Source organism: Scyliorhinus canicula, chromosome 11 (genome assembly GCF_902713615.1).
Source record: "Scyliorhinus canicula chromosome 11, sScyCan1.1, whole genome shotgun sequence".
Classification (NCBI taxonomy): domain Eukaryota; kingdom Metazoa; phylum Chordata; class Chondrichthyes; order Carcharhiniformes; family Scyliorhinidae; genus Scyliorhinus; species Scyliorhinus canicula.
In genome coordinates, this window is record NC_052156.1 from 26,365,421 (window position 1) to 26,382,334 (window position 16,914).

The 16,914-nt window shown below is 42.2% G+C and overlaps 1 protein-coding gene across 19 annotated transcripts in view; it reads left to right on the plus strand.

Moving 5' to 3' along the window:
* Window positions 1-16,914, plus strand: part of atp2b2 (ATPase plasma membrane Ca2+ transporting 2) — a 999,595-nt gene that overhangs the window by 971,665 nt on the left and 11,016 nt on the right. For 11 of the 19 annotated variants that reach the window (XM_038812615.1, XM_038812611.1, XM_038812620.1 and 8 more), the window contains 3 exons: window positions 2,713-2,820; window positions 5,732-5,914; window positions 14,679-14,765. In XM_038812615.1, the coding sequence (XP_038668543.1) occupies window positions 2,713-2,820; window positions 5,732-5,914; window positions 14,679-14,765 (378 nt within the window). Of the gene's footprint in view, window positions 1-2,712; window positions 2,821-5,731; window positions 5,915-14,678; window positions 14,857-15,019; window positions 15,071-16,914 lie in introns of all 19 variants that reach the window. The other 8 variants (XM_038812622.1, XM_038812621.1, XM_038812628.1 and 5 more) reach the window with 3 other exon arrangements.

The window sequence follows — 16,914 nt, forward strand, 5'->3', positions numbered from 1 at the left end:
GGTCTAAGTTTCCGAAAACGGCTGTAAAATGGATCCACAGGCGTCCAGCAAACACTGTGGGGTGTTCTGTTTTCTTCTGACTGCACTTATTCAGGCCTTCTACGGGGTCACCTCTATTGTATCCGATCGCGTCTAGGATCGCTGTGTGCATCTCTGCAAGGGTGCCTCCTCCTACATTCTGTGGGTCTGGAAGGGCTGCTACAACAGAAGGGTCTAGGCTTAAAACTGTGAGCTTCACTTGCTCTCGCTCATCCAGGCTGTACATGGTCGCCTGCTGCTTTACTCTAGCAAAGAATTGGTGGGGGTCTGAGGTGGGGAGGAACGGTGTGATCTTTTAGCACGTGTCCCGTAATTGGGACACGGCTAAGGGTGTTGTGTAAAGGAATTCCGCATCTCCATCCGATGCAGCTCTGCGGTGGGTGGTGACTGGATTCATAGGGGTGTGATCTCTCTGCTCTGTGGGGGGTTGGGGTGCTCTTCTCTTTTGGGGCTTTTCCTGCGCACATGTTCCCTGTACATATCTATGTGCTGTCTCATTTAGTTCTTGCCAATCAGGGCCGTCTTCTTCATCTAATTGGGATCCAAATGTGCTTTGGAATCCGTTTTGGACTGAAAGCAGAGACTGCAGTTCTGCGATCTGCTTCCGGCACTTTGCGTGATCTACTGAGCTTTGTCTCTGCTCCGTGGTGGCAGCATGGAGTGCTCTTAATGCTGCTTTTAGATCGCTGCACTGCTTTTGCAATGCCTCTACCTGTTTCTCTGTTTCTTCTCTTACCAGGACTGTACGTTGTGTGTCCTGATAGGCCTTATCATATTGGGTTTGGAAGCTGCTCAGTTGCGCTAGACAAGACTGGTGTGGCCTCTTGGCATCATCCACCTCTCTGTCCTTCGCTGCCAACTTCCGTTTTAATTCTACATGCTCTTTCTCGATGTCACTAACTTCGACCTTACTCATTCGATTCCTCTCATCTATCCCTTTGCGGAGCGTCCAAACGACCTCCTCTGTGCCTCGCAATTGTGCCAGACAGGACACGATTGCCATCGGCTTGCGAGCTTTCCCTAAGCTCTTATGGATTTCGCTCAGGTTCTCCCACCAAGTATGTCCTATACTCCCGGGACCTGTTTCCTCATTTGAACAAAAGTCACTCCAAAGGGGCCATTCCTTCCCTTTGAGGTACCTTCTAATCTCAACTTCCCAAACGGGACACTGTCCTACTCGGCTGGTCGCTGCGACCACGAATTCTTGAGGGTTCATAAGGCGTTCCACTGCCTTCATTGCCATTTTTCCTATCTGTGCTCTTTTTAAATTTGGAATGAGGGGTACTAAGGCGGTGCTGTGAACACGGGGACGGCTTTCGCTAATTTCCGGAACACAAACTCCCAACAGTTTTTCGCAACAAAATCTATCCTGTTAGTACGCATGCATTAACACACTTCCGAATTCTGGAGGATTGATCAGAACTGCTTGAACACTTGTGGTTATTTCTGTTCCCACTTGGATTCTAATTCAAATTTTTGGGTTATGTTGGAGTGGGGGCCACTTCTAAGTCGAGTCCCGGCGGAGTCGCCAATAAATGTTGCTAATTGTGTTTGTACTTAATTTGCTCTGTTTAATCACCTTGCTCTAGAGTCACCAGGTATCTTTATGATACCACCACGAGGTTCAAGTTCAAATGCTGATCAATAACTCAATACACCAGTTAGTAAGTTTCAAATCAAAACACATTTATTAAATACACAGTCAATCGCTACTCATGCATAAAACTCTACTTACTAGACTATCTCTAACACTAAAAGGCCTATACTTAGCTTTGGAAATGGCCCACCAGGTCAGGGGAACAATGGCCTTTTGTTCGATTCTGAGTCTGCAGGCTTCAAGCTGGTATGGACTAGTAGCTAGGAGCGCCTATCTCGTAGCATGCGTTGACTGGAGACTTACTTGGTTGATGCAGCTGCTAGGCAGGTCTCTCCTTGTTGAGAGTCATGGTCAAGAGTTCTTTCAGAGCTGCCAAGAAGAACAAACTGAATTTGGGGGCTCTATTTTATAGCCCCCAGGGGTTTCACGCCCTTTTGGGCGGACCCCTGACTTGGTTCTAATTGATTGGACTAAGTTCCAATCAATTGAATCGATTTCTCAAATACTGGAGCTGTTCCCTGATCGCTGGGCGGTTCCTAGGTGTCCATTGGCCTTCCTTTGTCCTGGCTCCCGCTGGCACCGGGGAGTCTGGTTTGGTCTCGATTACTCTTAATGTTTCCAATTGTTCCCGGGGATCGCTCATTAATATGCAGATTGTTGCAGGTTTCAGTTCTGTCTGGGTTTCTGCAATTCCTAATACACAGGAAACCTTGTACCTGCTTGTTTCCCTGTATCTGGCTGAATTTCCCTGCATTCCTAGCAGACCTCCATTTTGGAATCAGGCTGTGGCCAACCCAGGTGGCTACACTATCCATAGAGAATTGATAAACACCTGAAGAGAGAAAGTTTGCAAGGCCATGGGGACAGGACAGGAGCGAGGGATTTGCTAAACTGCTCATGCCGGGAGTCGGCATGACTTCGATGGGCCAAATGGATTCTTTTTGTGCTGCAACCATTCTATGATTCAAAATATAGGATGCAAAGAGCAATTTGGGAATAAATATTGAAATCTGTGACAGCGCTATTTTAGATGGCAGGTTCTGATTTTTCTTTGTTTTCTCCCTCTGTTGCTGCAGATTGTAATTATTCAGTTTGGTGGAAAGCCTTTCAGTTGTATTCCTCTACAAATAGACCAGTGGTTATGGTGCGTCGTTCTTGGAGTGGGAGAGTTGCTATGGGGACAGGTAATGATTTATTCCAAATTCATAAAGAAACATTGAAAAATATATTCATCTCTTTCACAAGCTCATCAGTGTGTTAGACCAGGGGTGGGCAAACTACGGCCTGCGGGCCGCAAACGTCTTTATGCGGCCCACCAAGATCAAGACATTAAAAAAAAAATTTTTTTTAATTATTTTTTTAATTTAAGGTTAATGGGGGGGGGGCTGTTGGGTTACTGGTATAGGGTGGATACGTTGACTTGAGTAGGGTGATCATTGCTCGGCACAACATGTGTTTCATGTGAAGTTTCTACATTAAAATATTAATTAATAAAAATTTATTGCTTTTTTTTCTTTAAACTCCTTGTATTTTGGCTATTTTAAATATTATTAATTTTACTTAATATACTATGCAGCCCTTTAAAATTGTGAATTTCTGCATGTGGCCCTTGCACGGAAAAGCTTGCCCACCCCTGTGTTAGACGAGCTGATCAGAAAAATTTGCTGTGTTTCTGGAGAGAAACATGTCAGTTTCAGTCAGGACCTAACCTGACACTTTGTCATTTGTTTTGGAAAGTTCCACCTCTGGTACTTGAGATGTTTTGATTGATAGCAAGCACAAGTCAATCAGCTTTGTAGCAGTTTGGAGCAGATAGCATATGGTACAGCAGTCCTGTGAAGAAAAATCTAAATAAGAGCTATTATGTATTTTAGTACCACAAAGACGTACGTAAAACAATCAAACAACTGGGATCCCAGCAATTATTTCCATTTTCCCCGGAATTAAAGAAAAAATCTTTTGCAGGTTGATTGTTCAATGTGAGAGAGTTGTTGGGGTCTCATTTTCATAACCTGCCACCAAAGTACAGAGTTTAAAGTCTGCACAGTTAGAAAACTTTAAAATTACATTTGTTTGTACATAGCTCTCAAACCACTTTTGTATAACTGACCTCAAATTAATTAGTTTTCCCAAAGATGCAAGCCGGAGACAAATAACGTTGAAATGTTCACCTCAGTTGTAAAATTGTGACACTATCAATGAAGAGTTACAGATTGCTTTTTAATCTTGTGATGCATTGACCCAACTGAGCTATGCCACAATGTTAAACAATAGCTTGTTTCCAATTACTGTGTATGATGGCACAAGGACCAACTGTAGCCTGACGGAACTAGATTCAGATTTTTCTGCTTGATTTAGAAATGGTGGGTGGGGTTCTCCATCCTGACGCACCCGTTTTCCAGTGCGCCGCGCCCCGCCGGCAGCCGGATCCTCCGTCCTGGCAGCCAGCCAATGGAGTTTCCCATTGTGGGCACCCCCATGCCATCAGGAAATTGTGGCCGTGAGTGCGCTGCCGGTGAAGTGGAGGATACCGCCGATGGAGAATCTGGCCCGGCATAGGACCATGAGACATAGGAGCAGAATTAGGCCAATTGGCTCATTAAGTCTGCTCAACCATTCAATCATGGCTGATATTGTCCTCATCCTCATCCTCCTGCCTTTTCCCCATAATCCCAGATCCCCTTATTAATTAAGAACCTATCTGTCTCGGTCTTAAAGACACTCAGTCATTTGGCCTCCACAGCCTTCTGCAACAAAGAATTCCACAAATTCACCACCCTCTGGCTGAAGGAATTCCTCCTCATCTCTGGTTCTATAGAACAGTACAGCACAGAACAGGCCCTTCGGCCCTCAATGTTGTGCCGAGCAATGATCACCCTACTTAAACCCACGTAACCCGTATACCCGTAACCCAACAATCCCCCCATTAACCTTACACTACGGGCAATTTTTTAGCATGGCCAATCCACCTAACCCGCACATCTTTGGACTGTGGGAGGAAACCGGAGCACCCGGAGGAAACCCACGCACACACGGGGAGGACGTGCAGACTCCACACAGACAGTGACCCAGCCGGGAATCGAACCTGGGACCCTGGAGCTGTGAAGCATTGATGCTAACCACCATGCTACCGTGAGGCCATGGTTCTAGTTTTTCCTACAAGTGGAAACATCCTCTCCACATCCACTATCTCCAGGCCTTGCATGTGCTAACTGTCCAGCAGAATGAGCAGCCTTTCAGTGACTTCCTCAGGAAATGGTGTTGGCCAAATTTTGAGAAACACATTAATTCTTTGCCAAACACCGAAGTATATTGCACCAGCAGCGTATTCTTTAGGGTAACAAGACAGAGCTGCCAGAAGGCTTTCTCATTCATAATTCCACAAGGAACCCTTTTATAAAATGCACCCTTTTCAGACCTTACATGGATATGGTTGTCAAATCTGGTTGGACCTTCGCCTAGAGTTTTCTCCCTAGACCTGCTGCCTCCAACTACCCTTAAGCAGCCTGTCTTCGCCCCCCCCCCCCCCCCAAATCAGTAATAGGTTTATAATTAATAAATAATAGTGCTCAAAGAAAATGAAGGAAACACTATTTACTTTATGTCCACATGATTTTTTTTTGGGCTGCTCAAAGCAGTGTCCCAGAGGTTAATGTTTAATTCATGGAAGGCTCCATAACTCTGGAATGTTAGTAATTCTCTACATGGCATGGCTTACAACTCCTTAAACGTTCCTGCGCTGAGAGAGACCAGGTGATTTGCTTCATATGGATGCCCAACTGCCTTCCGCAGGAAAATGAGACAAAGTGTTCCATCACACAATCCTCATTTCACTCATGTGGTCTTCTTTCCAGAGAGCTTGACTGCTCTGCCCCATCTGGAGACCAGCAGGAAATACTCAGTATAACAAGCCTCCATCCTTCCTGCGTTTCATACTTTGGGACTGAGTGTTCACTAAATGAAACAAAAAGGAAAATCAATCCTTTAGATTGTTTGCTGGTTCCTCATAGATAACAGTGTAAATCAGCATGTGTTCTTCCCTGCATGATGCAGAAGAAGAGTTTAACAGCCCATGTCCATTTACCCATTTCTCAGGTAATATCCTCCATTCCAACTAACCGGTTGAAGTTCCTGAAGGAAGCAGGCCATGGGACTCAGAAGGATGACATCCCAGAAGAGGAACTTAATGAAGATGCTGAAGAAATTGATCATGCGGAGAGAGAACTTCGGCGTGGACAGATTCTTTGGTTCCGAGGCCTGAATAGGATCCAAACTCAGGTATGCTCAATGCCATTAGGACTACAACCCTTTGTTAAAAAGAAAATTCTAGTCAAATTCATCCTCATATTATATCAAACAGGTACTGTATCAGAAGGAAGGTTATTTCCTTACTTTGGAGGACAGAGGCACGATGGCCCTCCTTCTGTACTACATCACTCTTATATTAAATAATTGCTTTTTCATACAGTTTTTTAATGAATAGAAACAGATTAACACAAGACAGATTAATCTTCCCTTCTCTGCTTTTGTGTTAAATGTCCGTGTAGTGTTGTTCCAGCTGGTAGGAAGAATAAGTTGGTTGTGATTTTCCTCTGGGAAGCAGTTGCCTGCCCTCAGCACCTTTCCCTCATGGATCATCTAAGGTTATGTGAAAGAAGTAAGAACAATGTTTTAATCACAAAGGAATAAATTACATGGATCTGGAGAAGTTTGTGAGTTGACCAAGCGAAATAAATTGCTACATTGGAAACCAACTTTCAGATAAATATACCTAAAGGTGCAATGACTCACATTTGTTAATATTTAGAATAGCTGACCATTAAGTTCAGTGATTTGTAAGCATGGAGAATAGCCACCATCTAATTCAAAGAATCGTGACAATATGGAATCTGTTTTATGTGATTCGTTGACATTTTAAATAGAAACGAGCCAGATCAATGAATTGTTAACATAGAGAATAGATCTGGAGTCTGGATTAGGAGTCTGCACGTCCTCCCCCTGTGTGCGTGGGTTTCCTCCGGGTGCTCCAGTTTCCTCCCACAGTCCAAAGATGTGCGGGTTAGGTGGATTGGCCATGCTAAATTGCCCGTAGTGTCCTAATAAAAGTAAGGTTAAGGGGGAGGTTGTTGGGTTACGGGTATAGGGTGGATACGTGGGTTTGAGTCGGGTGATCATGGCTCGGCACAACATTGAGGGCCGAAGGGCCTGTTCTGTGCTGTACTGTTCTATGTTCTATGTTCTATCACGATCTAGCTGAATGAATTATTAGTGTATAGAATAAACCACCATTGAGTTCAGTGAATTGTTAACATATAGAAACAACACTATTGAATTCAGTGAATTGTTAACATATATATATAGAAACCCCTGGTTCAGTCAATTGTTAACATATCGAATAAACACCACCTGGTTTGGGAATTGTTAACACATAGAAAAACCACCATCAAGTTAAATGGATTGCTAACATATACAAAACAACACGATCAAGTTCAGTAAATTGTTAACATATATAATAAACACCACCTGGTTCAGTCAATTGTTAACATATAGAATAAACACCACCCGGTTTAGTGAATTGTTAACATATAGAACAAATCATTACCTACTCCAGTAGCTTGTTAACATATGGGATAGATCACCATCTAGTCCAGTGAATGCAGATTTGCCGAATGGGACAAAATCCTGATCCAATAGATGAATTAAAATAGAAGGAGAGGGCAATGGTTTGAACAGCTCCTGCCTGAATCAGGAAGACTCCTATAAATTGAATGGACTGCTCACCTTCTTGTCTGTTATGTCCTTATATTTAATTAGTCCAGCCTTTTAGCATTGGAATTACAGGTGTAAAATGTAAAATTAGGAATGTTGCATGTAGGCAGCACACTGATCCTATTGGCCTATAAATTACACTGATGCTGTATTTGACTTGCTGCACTTTCATACATCTTTATAACTCATGTCTTTTTATCTTGATCTAGAATGTGCTATCTAAGTTTACTAATGTTTACACGTTAATTTGCTGGGCTTTATGACATTATGAATGGTTTATTTTTTACAAATTGCCCCATGTTACACTGTAAACATTTTCTATTTGTCGTCGGCATCTTTCCATCTACAAAAGATGATGGACATGATATTCCAGATGGGGTGTCTTCATCTTTCCTGATGGCTGAAGAGGCCAACTCTTGAGAGGCAGGTGTGCCACAGGTGCCACACATGGAGCTTCCAAGTGTCATTGTGGGTTGTTGTTCTCAGCATTGGCACCTGCTGCCACGCTTGCTGCGGCCTCCGGTCATCGTGGTGGTTCAACACAGCCTGTTTTCCTGTCATCAGCCAGTGACTCCCAGATGCGATCATCGATGTTTAAGGTCTTCATGTCACACTTGCAAACATCCTTAAAGCAGAACTTTGGCCATGCAGCTGGTCATCTGGCTCTGGCTACTTCACCATGCCAAAAGCCCTTGAGTACATGACCGTCTTTCACCCTGAAGATGGAATGAATGCACAATTGTGACGAGCCAAATGTATTCCTTCTGAGCTGTAGCCATTCTATGATTTTATGAAATATTAGAATACTGTAAAGGTTTCTACAAATATATAAAAGAGAGTAGCTAGAGTCAACATTGGCCCCTTAGAGGATGTAACTGAGGAATTAATAATGGAAAAGAAGGAAATGACAGAGCCTCTGAATAAATATTTTTGCCAGAATTCTCCAGCCATTTGGATTCTCTGTCCCAGCAGTGGGATGTGGATTCAATGGGAAATCGAAGTAGATGTGGTGTGTTTGGATATCCAAAAGGCATGTGATTGCCTGCCACATAATGGTTACTGCACCAAGATAACCACTTAAGGTATTGGGGGTAATGTATCATCAAGGATAAAGGATTGGCTAACTGAAAGTAGAGATTTGGGATAAGTGGGTCATTTCAGATTGGTCCATTATAACTACTGGTTAGAACTATGGGAGTAGTGCTGGGACGTCAACTATTTACAAACTGTATTAATGATTTCGATGAAGGGACTGACTGTATTGTAGCCAAATATGCTGATGCTACAAAGGCAGGTGGGATAGCAAGTTGTGAAAGGACACAAGAGTCTGTAAATGCATAGAATCTGTTAAGCGAAAGGTCAAAAATTTGACTATCATGCGGGAAAATGTGAGGTTATGCTGTTTTACAAGAAGAATTTTTTTAATTGTTTAAATGGTAATCAAATTCTGTGATACAGAGGGATCTCTTGTACATGAATCACAAAAGGTTAGCATAAAGATATAGCAAGGAATTAGGAAGGCAATTAGAATGTTGGCCTTCACTGCAAGGGGATAGAGTATAAAAGTAGGGAAGTTTTGCGATAATTGTACAGGGACGAGTGAGACCACAATTTGAGAACTATGTACAGTTTTGCATTGGAGGCAGTTCATGGAAAGTTCATCGGTTTGATTCCTGTGATGAAAGAGTTGTCTTAGGAGAAAAGATTCAGCAGATTCCACCTATTTTAGAAAAATAAGAAAGGATCTTATTGAAACATATAAGATTCTGAGGGGGGTGCTTGACAGTGTAGATGCTGAGAGCATATGGGCAGATCAAGAACCAGTGGACACCATTTAAGATTGAGGAATCGCCCATTTAAGACAGAAATGAAGAGGAATTTCTTCTCTCAGGGGATCATGAATCTTTGAAATTCTGTATGCCAGAGAGTTGTGAAGGCTGGCTTATTGAATGCATTGAATCATACAGAATCTTGAACTACAAGGAGTTAAGGATTATGGGGATCAGACAGGAAAGTGGAGTTGAGGCCAAGAACCGATCAGCCATGATCTTCAGGAATGGCAGAGCAGGCTCAGGGGGTCATATGGCTGACTTCTACTCAATTTCATATGATCTTACATTCTTCAATATTTGATTGCAAGATGAATCAGGAAGTACAGTAATGGCAGCTAATGTTCAAACCACCCATAAAAATATTAAGCAGCACCTATTCTCCAGCCCCCCACCCCCCACCCCCCCCCCCCCCCACCCCGCCTGCTCAATGGGTTCCCACACTTGCCAAATTCCCATTGCACTCTGGTAAAAGCTGCTATCAGTGAGGCTGTTTTGCATTAATTCTTTTATTACTTTTTTAAAAAATATTTTTATTCTCCTTTTTCACATTGTCTCCCACATTTACACCCACCAACAATAATCAGTAATAAATATGTCAATCCCCATATCAATAACAACGATCCCAGCCTCCCACCAAACCCCAAATATTAGCCCGCATGTTCACATAAACAAGTGACAAAAAGGAATCAGGAATCACCCATAGTCACCATTAACGCATAGAGTCCCCCTCCCCCCAACCCTCCCAACCACCCCCCCCCAATTAATGTTCAATGTTATCCAGTTCTTAAAAGTGCATGATGAATAATGCCCATGAATTGTAGAACCCGTCCATCCTTCCCCTCAGTTCAAACTTAACCTTCTCAAGAGTCAAGAATTCCAACAGGTCCCCCGCCATGGCAGGGCACAGGGTGGAGAAGTTGCTCTCCAACCCATCAGGATCCGCCTTCGGGCGATCAACGAGGGAAAGGCTGCAACACCTGCCTCCACCCCGTTTCCAACCCCGGCTGGTCCGACACCCCGAATATGGCCTCCCGAGGGCCCGGGTCCAGTTTCACATGCACCACTTTAGAGATTACCCTAAAAACCTCCTTCCAGTAATCCTCCAGCTTTGGACAGGACCAAAGCATATGAACGTGATTAGCGCCCCCCCCCCCCGTAACATTCACACACATCTTCTACTCCTTCAAAGAGTCGGCTCATCCTCGCCCTCATGAGGTGTGCTCTGCATACCACCTCCAGCTGTATCAGCCCCAACCTCCCGCACGAGGTGGAGGCGTTCACTCTCCGGAGTACCTCACACCAGAGCCCCTCCTCCATATCCTTTCCCAACTTTTCCTCCCACTTTGCTTTGATTCCTTCCAGTGGTGCCTTCTCCTCTTCCAAAATAGCTCCGTAAACCGCCAACACTACCCCCTTCTCCAGCCCCCCTGTCGTCAGCACCTCCTCCAGCAATGTGGATGCTGGCTCCACCAGGAAGCTGTGTATCTCCTTTCTGGCAAAATCTCGAACCTGCATGTATCTAAACATTTCCCCCTGCTCCAGCCCATCCTTTGCTTCCAGCTCCTTCAATCTTGCAAACCGACCCCTAAGAAACAAATCTTTTAGCGTCTTAATCCCCTTCTCCTCCCATTTCCGAAAATTTCCATCCCACTTCCCTGGCTCAAATCTGTGGTTCCCCCAAATCGGTATTTCCCTTGATCCTGCCCCCAACCCAAAGTGTTGGCGAAACGGCCTCCAATTTCTCAATGAAGCTATTATTACCGGACTCCCTGAGTATTTCTAATTCTTTTTATTACTAATTAACTTCTACTTGCCCTGATTAAAATTTTTAATTTGCCAGCTCTTTTTTTAAACCAATGTCCTAGTTTTGAGAAAGAGAGAAAAAAAATTGAAATACTCACCAACCAAATCACTTATCTGCTTTCCTGTGAAGTTGTAGCTCAATTTTTATTCCCCCATTTTCTGAAACTCTTGATTCGAAAGCTGTCCATCTCCCCCTGCTCTTGCTTTCAACTAACTCAGCCTGGGCCTCGAACCTCACGCTGTGTTGCATTGTTTTGCCATCGATTACCTTACAGCTCTGTGTGCTCCTGCTGCTGCTCCCAACTATCATGAGAACTCTCCTATTTTTTGCAGCAACTCAGTATTCTTCATTGAATCTAAAAGTAGTCAAAGCTTACTGCACAGTAACAAGTTTAATTTTTTCCCATGAAGTACCTTTTGATTAATAAGCTGGTACAGACTGGCTGAACTAACAGCGTGACATGTACCCGAAGTCTTTTTTGTAATTACTGTTGCTTAACACAATTCTTATGTTTGTTTAGTATATTTTACTTAGTGCTCATGATTTCTGGGATGAAGTTGGCGCATTTTTCAAAATCAGGGAATAAAGGTTTTAATCGTTGGAACTCATAGAGAAAGAAAACATATCTGTCCCTTTACTCTCAATTTAATGTTGACCAGCATTTAATATATTCACTGACCACAAGGTGAATACATAAGAACATAAGAACATACACTCGAAAAGGTCTATTTAGCCCACCTTCACCTGTCTAAACAAGAAAAAAATCTATCAGCCCTTTTCATGAAGCTCTTGACCGGAAACTTGTCTAGCCACATAAATACTGTGGCTGCAAGAGAAGGTCAAATGCTACGAAAACTGCAGTGAGTAACTTGCCTCCTGATTCCCAAAGCCTGTCCACCATCTACAAGTCACAAGTTTCACAGAATACTCTCCACTTGACTGGATGAGTGAAGCTCCAACAACACTCAAGAAGCTCGACACCGTGCAGGATAAAGCAGCCTGCTTGATGGACACCCCACCAACAAATATTAACTCGCTCCACCACCGATGAACAGTGGCAGACATGTGTACCATCTACAAGATGCACTGCAGGAACTCACAAAGGTTCCTTCGACAGCACCTTCCAAATCCACGGCCATTACAAACTAGAAAGACAAGGGTAGCAGGTGCATGAAAACACCACCACCTAGAAGTTCCCCTCCAAGCCACTCACCATCCTGACTTGGGAATATATCGGCCTTCATTCACTGTCATTGCATCAAAATCCTGGAACTCCCTCCCTAACAGCCCGGCAGATATACCCATACCACATAGACTGCAGCGGTTCAGGAAGGCAGCTCTCAACAGCATTTAAGGATGGGCCTTGCCAGTGAATCCCACATCTCGGATAGAATTTTTACAAAAAAAACTAACGTTTTGCTTCCACGACTTATGCTGGAATCCCATTAGAAGTGTTGATCACTCTATGGACCGGATTGCTTTGCAGCCAGAAGTCCTCAGTAAGTTACATCAGCTGTTGGTAGAAGCAGTAGCTTGAAAGATAAGCTGTAGTCTGCCAAAACGAATGTGACCAATTTTGACATTTCAAGCAAGTTCAGCTCAAGTTGAAGACAGCTCAGCCATAGTTTAATGACTGAAGAAATAAGCCCAAGGTGAATCCTATTCCTGGATTCCCCCAGATAATAAATTTCTGCATAATAATTGGCAAAATACCATCCCTCTGGTCAAGCAATAATTGTCACTTTTCATAAATTGACATTTTGTATTCTAAATTGTTTCAAGTAGATTTCCATTATATTGCTTTCCAGTGTTTCTAAACATCCTAGTGCAGCTTTGAGGTTAATTATAGCCCCTCAATCCCTGCTGCAACCCTCAGTCAGGTGGTTCACCAGAATAGCACACAACTGGAGACTGTGATGACATGTTCTCCAGTTCAGAAAAGCTGATACACTTGCTGCAGCTCTTTTTGAAGTATCCTCTTCAAACCTTTAACGCAAGAATATTATTTTCTGTGAACAGTTTGCACTGAAGAAAGATTGAAATCGTGAAATTAACAGGGTTACACATTATTCTGAAGTTACATAACGTCTTGGGGGAAGGTTTTCACAGGTTTCTCCTGATCTCTGGTTTAGCTCACCAGGCTAAATCGCTGGCTTTTAAAGCAGACCAAGCAGGCCAGCAGCATGGTTCAATTCCCGTACCAGCCTCCCTGGACAGGCGCCGGAATGTGGCGACTAGGGGCTTTTCACAGTAACTTCATTGAAGCCTACTCGTGACAATAAGCGATTTTCATTTCATTTCATTTCATCTCCTTCTATAAGCATCCTGCTGGAGAACCCCCCAAGGATATTGCAGACACCTGTATTTAAGAAGCGTTGAGGACGGCAATAGCATTTAAACTGTCCTTTCTTCATTTATCAAATAAAAATGACAATTTCTACTTTGCGTACTTTAACTAGTCTCTAATTCAGCAATAGCTAATATTTTTTCAAAATGCTTCCCATTTTCCCCTCTAATTTCCACTCCGCCCCCTCCTGTATTTGGTGATTCATGCTGGATATAGTTGAATGGGCAGTTTTCCAAATGACCTGCCTGCATGGATCTGGATGGTGATTAAATCGCTCTCACCTCTCAGTCCAGCCGAGCAACATGCATACTGATTGAAAGTGTGAATATTGGCAAATTTAAACCCATGCCTGGGAATGCTAAAATAACTATTCACTCCATCTGGGATCAGTTAACTGAGCTTATACATTCTATTTGTGTTAATGCGAAGAAACTTGCTAAGGTGCTATCTCGTCCTGGTGGCTGGGTTGCTAACTGATCCAGCTGCACTATTATTGAAGGAACCAATTGTTTTTTGGAATTGATATTCTTATAGTAAAATGTGAAATTAAAATGAAACACACCTCTACCATTGTAAATGTCCAAATTCAGTCCAGTACTTATTCATTTCAACAGCTTTATGGCTGACAAGCAAGAGAGTACAGGTTGGAATCTAATTGTAATGCAATTACATGGTTAATTTATCTTTACAATCAAATTTGAGCTTCACTTTATCAATAAAAATGAAATCATTGTTGTAGTTCAGTGTTATTGTAGAGTGATTTTGATTTTCTTTAAGTGCCCGGATGGTTGTGAATAAATAATGATATGGCACAACATTGAAATATATTTTGCCAAAATATGTTCATAAAAAATGACATTTTTGTCATATTATTTGTCAAAGGTCTTTTCATAACTTTTGATAATCTTGAGCTGTTAGATATGAATTATTGCTCTAGAAGTGATAATATGGATTATTCCCATCTGTTTGAAGTATTTTATGCGAGAAGTGAAAATATATATTGTTTTAATATTGTGCGTGAGAACATAGGCTAATTAAAGTGGTCTAATTATTTCATTTGTGCTCTTATTAAAAATTGGAAGAACAGGATCTTGCCACGTTGGCTAACTTTGGGTTTTTATTGATTCATCAGCATATGTTTGTTTAAGTTTGCCATTATTTTACTGCACAAAGTTTTGGGACCTGTATGTTTTTGCTAATTGAATCATGTTTGTGCATTAGAGGTTCCCAGGCACATTAATCTTGTATCTCTATCTTGAACAAACTTTCTCATTCTCTCCTTCATTGCAGATCGAAGTAGTGAATACATTCAAGAGTGGCACTTCCTTTCAGGGGGCACTAAGGCGGCAGTCATCCGTTACCAGCCAAAATCAAGATGTAACCAATATTTCTAGCCCTACTCACGTATCGTTATCTACTCCCAATGCCCTTTCCTCTCCTACCAGCGCTTCTGCTGCTACTGCTGGGCGTGAGTGTGTATTCTTAATGCACAAGATGATCTTTCACCTCTCCCCACTTTGCTTTTAACTATTTGATACTAATCATCTTGTCAGTCCTTTTGTAGAGTTCAGTATTATTTACTCCTTGGCGACCTGTTATGTGTCTGAAGTGAATGTGTTTGTTTTCTCTAGAGGACTAGACAGCCCTAGGCAAAGGGTCCAGCAGGAGGGAGTGGAATGAAGGTTGTGAGTCTGACCTGAGCCTGCATTGAATGTGAACTGCTTGGGCATATGAGTCTAGATATTAGGTTTAAAAGTGTGTGTAAACTTTCGAGTATAAGCCCACAGAATGCCAAAAAAACCTTTTAATTTTACAGTGTTTCATCTGAACTATACCCATCTTCTTGCTTTTCCTCCCCCTCCCCTTATGTGGCGACTCAGACCAGGCAAACCAACAGCATGACGATGAGCTTGATTTACTTAAACTATTTTTCCTTCCTTGCAAAATCCTAGACAAAGCCATTGTGGTATTCATTGCTGAGGACCCTCCTGAGCCTCGCCTCGCCTCCTTTCTGAGTGACTGAGAAGCAGAAGACGAGAAGGCCCTGGAGCATAAGACCGCCACATGATAATGTCATGAAGTCTTGTCCCAAAGTCTTTTGTCAAATTGCAGTACATTTTCTTGTTGTTTGTTTTTCTGTTCTGCCACACCAAAAAAACAAGTTTTTACTCATTTTTGTCCTGCCTGTGTATTGTCAGTCCTTTTTTCTTATATTCTAGTTCAAGACACTGCCTAATTTGTAATGCACCATGACTGCCTGGGCAGTTGCTTTCACATGATTCCCCCACTGTCATCGTTTAACATATTGGAAATATTTTGATGTGACTAAATCTGAGTGACATGGGAAGAGCTGATTTTAAATTCGCACATTTTAAAGTACTAATCATTTTATTTAAAATATTATCGGCTGTTCCCAGTGGGATAGAGAAAAGCATGCATGCGATGTCGTACTGCATGTTTCATATTCAGAGCCTGGGACAACAGTTCCTTCAAAATTTATTATCTATATTTATGGTTCAATTAAAAATGGATGTTAAGATTGGTACCATCTCTGTGCCTGTAGATGCCAAAGTAGAGCAGGTGATCTGGAATCCCAAGTTCAAACCCAGTCCAAAAATACGAGCCAAATTATTGCTCAGGATGAACACAAAAATAAGTTGAATTGGATGCCTGTGTTGTCCTTAATGGGCAAAGTTGCATTTTAACGATATTGGTTATTACTATTCTTAATGGAGGAGAAAAATAGAGTTGCCAAATAAAGAATCAGTGAAAACCTAAAGATGCCAAGGGTAGAACTCATTTGTTTTGACATCCTGTGAATTATTTTTCCATTAATAAATTCTGCACCTAATAAATTCCTTGCCCATTTTCAAATGGAAAATGTATTTGTCATACAAATTCGGTTAGTAAATGGCACATCTTTTAAATGGCGTAAATGCCCTAAAACAGATTGGACTATTTAACAATGATGCCCATACACTGAAAAATAAACAGATAGCGTAAATATTTTATTGAAAATAATTCCATTCTTTTTCTATTTGCACAGACTTTGGGTTGATATTGATGTGCACCACTGTCATTCATCTTATGTTGCTGTCAATGGAAATAGGACAAACAGGACTTGGAGCGAGCTGTAATTATTACATGGAAAATAGAAAGTTGTCTTCAAAGCTAGCATTCAAAACCAGATGGTTACAAGTTATGATTTATCAAGCTAATGCAATCAAATGTTAAATGGAACCTCATTTCTTCAATTCGAAAAAAATGACAATCCCACTTCATAAGACTGGCTGCACTGTAATTACTTTCAGTACCTTATTCATTATAAAAACAAAATAAACAGGGATAGGAGTAGGCGATACGATCTCTCAAGCCTGCTCTGCCATTCAATAAAGATCATGGCTGATGCCTTAATTACTTCATTTCACTCCTAAATAGTCAACCCCTTATCAGGAGACTCTTGCCCTGGTTTCCTCCGCCCCCTAGTTCTACACTTGCCAGCCAGGACAAACAGCCTCTCAACAAC